Here is a 6,938-nt window from a genome sequence, read left to right as displayed (position 1 = left end):
GTGACAGCTTTGTTTTCACTAGCCAAAACTGATTTTCTACTAGCCACAATTTTTAAGCACAGTTCTTCTTTTAAGGGGGGAGGGTGAAAACAATGTGCGATAATGTTTAAACCTTTAACCGTAAAACGTTCCTTAAATCTTCACGTTTTTTTTTTTTCCTGAAAAAATTGGGCTTTGTTCTTCACCATAAAACTGAATTGTACATCACAAAGCTTCACATTCTATAATGTCAACAGTTTACTTAGTTATATTCTGTGAGAGACGATTTTAATAAATGTGGTTTCTTGCCACTAATGCCTGATTTTTTCACTAGCCATTTTGGCTAGTGAAAGGCCAAAACCTACTAGCCAAAACTGCATTTTTACTAGCCTTTGGCTAGTTGGCTACCGTTAGTCTCGAGCCCTGCGGAATGAGTGAAGTGTCACACAGGCATCACTGTATTTTTCTTTCAATCACAAAAATGACCTGAATCTAAATTGTCGTCAACATATCAATAAAAACAAACAAACAAAAAAACTGACCAACAGATTATAAGAACAAACAGCCACCTACAGTCATTAATCACTATCTTGCGCCCATTTTTTGGACGCAGACATTTAAAATTTTGAAATAAATTTTCTGTACAGGCTTCCTTTTTCCTTTCTTTCTCGTACCTAGCTTGCTAGTATAACAAGAAATGCGCGGAAGCTTTAAAGTGAATTTGTACGTTGACTACCATCGCACTTACCCGGAGCCATGAGGCTTTTTTGATGTCGATAACAAGTCCAACACGCACCAAACTTCTCGATGTTTCCTACGTAAAAGGATAAACAACACAGAAAATTCACAAAAGAAGAACGATGCAAGACTGATCGGTAAAGTCTTGCTCACAAGCCTAACATCCACACGGTAAGCGCTAACCGTGATGGGTGACCGTGTCCAGCTTTTGTAACACAAAACGACCAGGAGTGTTTTACTATTCCCACTAGAAAATCCATCGCAGGTTATCTCTCAAAATTTGTCAGGTTGTCTCACTGAACATAACAATGCACCTGTGTCCACTCACTCAAACTCATGGATGGATGGAAACACTGTGAGAGTTAAGGGTTCTGCACCAGAACCCCTGGGGTAAGAACTCAACAATGTTTAATATTGAGATGCTTCGCCCCAAACTCCTAACCCTTACACTTTTATACATTATTTTTGACAGAGAAGGAAACCTTTTCACATATCTACAGCAAAAATGTTACAACCCCTCTTTAAACTTTTACTTGAGTAGGCGCGACTGTCCTAGCCAGCGCGCAGCCGTCTCCTTGAAAGACCTAGCCTGCAAAACAGGCGGTTTATTTTTTGCAGAGTTATTGCGAGGTCGCGCGAAGCCTATGAAAGAGGGTCTTAAACAACCAAATGACAGTGTCCCTACCTTTCCTTTCCTTCAACTATTAAAACGAGCCTTCCCGCATAGTTTACCATAGGGTGTGCCCCGGGACGAGAACACCCAACACAAGGTCAATAGATAGCCTTAAACTCGCGACTACTGAAACGCGAATCCGACGGAGTAACTATAAGGCCATCGCGTCCTCATCAATCATTGCTGCTACGTCTCCTGTTTCAAACTCTCATTGTATCCTTGAACTTTGCGAAGTATGTCTGACTACAAAGAAACTCTACCTAGCACCTGAGCTGGACAGTCAGGGAGGAAATAACATTAAGGTGACTTACCTTCCTGTAGCGCTTTAGCAGCCTCCTCAGCGTTGTTTACCAAGTTTCTGGCGTTGTTAGTGATTTGTGAAAACCTCGCGTACCAATTCCTGACAACATTCTATCAAAAGAATTAAATGGAGACGATCACGATTCTGCAGAATGTGGCCAAGAGATGTAGAGTTTTTCGTTTATCCGCCAATCAAAATCCATGGTACATGTAGAATTACCATAAAATATCTCAGTGCATTTTGCTTTCAGCCAGATTTTACTAACACGAAAATGCCCCAATTTTGATTGGCGACTAGTAGGTTTGGCCTTTTTGATGTCTCAGATTCTTTTTACTGAATGTCTTGAGTATTTAACCTTTTTAGGTAAGTGTCCTTTTAGAATAAAAAGAAGATCAATGAACTGTTTAAAAACGTTATAAGCGAGACTCTCGAAGTTTGACATTTTCACAGAAGCAAGAGAGACTCTCTCTTGACAGAAGCCACTAACTTGGAACTTTTGTCTTCGACCAAGCAATTGCGATGGATAGAAAATTTTGCGTGCCACATTTGCCTACCTGTAACAAGTTCTTGGCAAGCCTTGTCCTTCCGGAGTAAAAGCAGACCAATCTTTTAGTCATATCCTCGACAGTCTTTTCGCTCAATTCCAGTTTTTCCCACTCCACTTTTAAAGGCAAAGAAGCCTGGGACCGACCAATTTTAAAACCAGGTACCAGTCCCCCAACATTGTCTTGCCATCCGCCGCCTGTTGTTAACATCTGTTCAATGATCAGCACAGCGTGGATAAGGGAATGCATGCTCGTTGTTCGGTCTGTCACGCGTAACAGCGCGGTCAGGATAACTCCCGCCAAAATACTACTAGTACCCAAGCCACTGCCTTGAGGAGCGGTTGACCATGTGTGGAGCTCAAAGCCTGCTTGGTACTTTCTGCTCAGCTGTTCAGATAATTTTTCGTTTGAAGGAAGAGTTACGATGTCGAGTAAACAAAAACAGGCCTTCAATAGCGCTCCTGGGGAATAACATAGACAATGTAGAGATCAATAAATAGGAGTATCTTATCTTTGTCACTTTGAGAGAATTGTGAACTGAAGACCACTGTCTACATTATTGCTGGAAATAAAATTCTCAGAAATGAAGTAAGAGTTTCTTTTCTTCAATAAAATATTTCTTCCTTCATTGTATTGAAGAGGGCACACTGGCGTTTCGTTCAGGGTCCAAGAAGGAGGAAGGTCAGGGGTAGGGAGCCCTTTCTCCGTCTTATCTAATCGTACCAGTACCTGGAGCGTTAGGTTGAGTGTAGTTCTCCAAATGTGTCAAATCACTGCACACAACTCGAACACTGTGTTCACCTGAGTGAATCACCAGGATGATTTCAAGCCTAAAGATTGAATGATTGAAATGTGTGAATCAATACTCTTTACTGTCTTTAAATTTACTGAGTCAAGAACGATAAGCAAATTTATTATAGTTCAGAATGGGATGCATACAATACCCCATTGTTGGTTGACCAGTCCCGGATTCGATCTCAATTGTATACAGTATATTTTACGTGCCAGGAATGACGGCTTTCTGTTTAATCTAGCTTAATTCCATGCAGACATGTAACAACGTCAACTAAAAAAGTGAAATTAATACCTAATACCTTAGTTGTCGAACAATCAACACGTCACTTTACAATATCACTTACTCGTTTATTTTCCGGACTTTAGCTTTTGTGACTTTCTAGAAAACAAAAAGTTTATACGTAACTAAGAGGGAAAAAATATGACAACAAACCACATTTCACTCTGAAAAAACGACGTCTCTCGTCCAACAATTACTTCTGTGCGAGAGAGACGTCTGAAATTAGCCATGTTCAAAACGAGCAGGGGACTGGGTACGAATATTCAATATCGATTGCACTGCAAAACTGGGCCCGTCAACTGAAAGAGCATCCAAAAATTAGTAACTCAACCAAATTTAAGAGTTATTGGTTTAAACGCAAAGGCATGGAACTCCTTTAAAAATCTTTAAAATAAGAGAGCTTAGTATGGCTGGATGGACAGCTGTCCCTCCAATACATACTAATCTCTCTTATTTTAGCAATTTCTAAAAGTGAACCATACCTATGCGTTTAAACCAATAACTCTCAAATTTGGTTGAGTTACTAATTTTTGGATGCTCTTTCAGATGACGGGCCCAGTTTGGCAGTGCAATCGATATTGAATATTCGTACCCAGTCCCCTGCTCGTTTTGAACATGGCTAATACGCGTCAAACACCATCAACACTGATGCCGGATTACTACAGAGTTCCGTCTCCGAATGCTCACATTTAAGTAATACATGTAATTAGTCAGAAGCTCTACACGAATTTCTGTACAGCTACGTCATACTGAAATATGAATTTCTGCCAGTCATTCTCGGTGGTAAAATGGACGTACAACACTGCGAAAACACAATCTCATCACCTCAGTCGAAGAGCCCCTACCTGTCCATTGAGTTTAACGGCGACATTCAGCACAGCCCCGCCTTGTTCATAAGTAATTGGAGGCGTGTCACTCCATCCTCCAGAGAGATCTATTCGAGCTGAAATACACATAGAACATCCCTTGATTTAGTACAGTTACTGTAGGATTACTGAAAATCCCGGGAAATGAACTAGTAATGAATTTCTTCAAACTAAGATATCCTATACAAATACTCGCATAACCTGAGCCCAATATTATCATAGCTTTGTCTAAGTTTTATTAAGAAATTTTAATATTGAGTCTATAGCCTGTGTAATCAGCTTGTTTTTCCCTTTTACCGCCATTCTCGTCCCCATAGCCGCTTTTCCCTCTTAGCCGGCTGAGCCTGGAGCACGAGGAACAAGTGGCTGTGGGGACACATAATTTGATTGGCTAGATTTTTAACAAAGAGAATTTAAATCTAGCCAATTAGATCAACCGTTTTAAATTCCCAAATATAAATTTCCTTTGTTAGAGATCTAGCCAATCAAATCATGTGTCCCACAGCCACTTGTTCCGCAGGCTCTGTCAACTAAGAGGGACAAGCGGCTTTGGGGACGAGAATGTTTTACCGCCTGTTGTTCCTTGCCACGCATGAAACAACCCTCCGCTGGCAAAAACCCTGCTCTCTCTCTCTCAGTCTAGGTCTCAGTATCTATACCAAAACATGACCATTGACGGTGTTTTCTAGAGTCAGTATGGCAAACAACAGAAAACAATGAGGAAAATTAACAAGACTGTACAAACCTGGTGCCTCCGCTATCACCCAGTGCCCTCTCGGAAGAGGGTCATACTCTTCTGTCTGGAAAAACTGCAAAATGAAATGAGATCAGAGGTGTAAAATACGAAGATTTGATACCTTAAACTTCGGTTATACCACCCACTGCTTAAACCTTTCTTCTCTTCCCTCTCCCCAGTGTATACCCTCGCGAAATTTGCTTCGTGACTGCTACAAACGTTGCGTGACGTACGTGAAGTAACGCACCTGTCTGGCTGTAAGAACTGCCCGTCTTCTCAAGACCTGTTCAGCTCCTTCGTAATGACGCGCCGCTCGGATAAGCAAATGAGGTCTGTTGAACGGAAATATTAATCAAAACTACTTTAACATTGCAATTAAACACAGGGACCGGCAAGTTATTGAGCGAACGCCAGAGAACAGGAAGGGAGAAGGGCTGAGGTTGACTCGTTACTGCTGAAGGCTACGGTACTTAAGTTATTATGTTTTTGTTTTTTCGTTTTTTTTTTATTAAAACCGCACCTGTCAAGCCATTTTGATCGTTCCATGGCTAAAGCTTTGATCCCTGCAGAAATTTCTCCTTTCTGTAAACATATGGCAAAATCAGTTCACAAACAGCAACATTAACAAGACCAGCATATTTAAGCTTTTTCTTTAAGTTTATGAAGTCTTGAGAATAAATAACTTTAAGTATTTGCCTCGAGAATGTACAAGCCACAAAACAGTGCACATACATCAAGAAGCTCAAAGGCCTGCATCCAGGATTCATTGCGGGCCGGACCACTTCTCAGCCCAGCTCTCTCTCCTGCCATCGCACCTAACACGTCGGCAATACACGCCAGAGTCCGTGCAGCCACGCCTGGAGACGTGGCGCTGGATGCAACTGAGGAATGGAAACGAGCACAATTATTGATTTAATAGTGAAAATAATAAGAAAGCTTGAAGAAAAGGACAAAATCGCAAAACGGATAGCAAACTTGACTGTTCTGATCAATTCTACTCAAATTTTCACTTCGGCCGTCCACTCCTATTCGGTTAACCGGCACGCATACATGCATGCACAGGCGATGACGCTTTACAATGATCCCAGAAATTGCATTTTTCTTATTCATTTTAATTTTTATTTGCCTTGACTACAAAACGAACCTCCAATACATTACAAACCTACAGTATGATAAGATAAATACATTAAATCATTATGAACTTCGTCATTTAGCAACAGAAAGGCCCAGGATTGATTCCACACCTAGTCGATACTGAAGATTGTGTGACATTTCCGTATTGAAATGGTCTGAAATGTAATGAAGTCAACACCGCTTACTAGAATCACTTCCATGCATTTATGCAACTTATCAAACAAAACATTTTAGATCAGCTAAATCAGCAATAGGGTAGAAGTTCTTTCTTAATTCTGGCTTCTCGTACAAATAGGAATACGGATACCGTCACTGTTTTGTTTTTAATGGCTTAAGATAAATACCCGAATAAATATTATCAAAAGCAGTAAAATGAAGATGGCGAGTCGCGAAGGGAAAAGAAAAGAAAATTAACTTAAACTTAAATATTATCGACAACAATGCACGTCAAAGCAAACAAAGATTTCAGATAGCTCACCTTTGCAATCTAATCAAGATACTGCTGCCATCGGTCTCCCTTTTGGAAAGGTTTCAAAAGTTATGACACTAACCGGCCTTCACTCGTCAAATTCAACATCAGTCAAGTTAGTCTGCCATCACGTATGCCGACTTCGAATACACGTATAACGGTAGAAAAGTTCTTTAAGCGAGCTCACAATTATCCAGTACATCATTCTCCCCTGAACCCAAAACTCTGTTTAACTGTACGTTAGAAATCAAACGCGTTTTGCCGATGGATGCTCTTAAAGTTGATTCAGTACTCATGACAATCAAAGATGGCGTACCGAACTGAGTAAACAACAAAGTGCCTAGTTCTCAGTGCTACTCGGTTGGAGTAATCGTAACATTGCCCGTCCACGGGCCACAGCATATAGGCGTCACCGCCTAAAA

The 6,938-nt window shown here is 40.8% G+C and overlaps 1 protein-coding gene across 1 annotated transcript; it reads right to left on the bottom strand.

The window, feature by feature from the left end:
- Positions 1-577: 577 nt before the first annotated feature.
- LOC144639585 (L-fucose kinase-like) lies at positions 578-5,795 on the bottom strand (the record flags this gene model as incomplete). Its single annotated transcript, XM_078498870.1, has 10 exons — positions 578-793; positions 1,702-1,801; positions 2,246-2,697; positions 2,966-3,066; positions 3,376-3,410; positions 4,157-4,254; positions 4,923-4,986; positions 5,161-5,245; positions 5,434-5,495; positions 5,646-5,795. Coding segments are annotated over 10 exons (1,251 nt in total), but the record flags the coding sequence as incomplete, so codon positions are not given.
- Positions 5,796-6,938: the final 1,143 nt, after the last annotated feature.

The sequence above is a fragment of the Oculina patagonica genome, unplaced genomic scaffold (assembly GCF_052425735.1).
Source record: "Oculina patagonica isolate OP01 unplaced genomic scaffold, crgOcupat unplaced1087, whole genome shotgun sequence".
Lineage (NCBI taxonomy): Eukaryota > Metazoa > Cnidaria > Anthozoa > Scleractinia > Oculinidae > Oculina > Oculina patagonica.
This window is presented reverse-complemented; position numbering and strand designations above follow the sequence as displayed.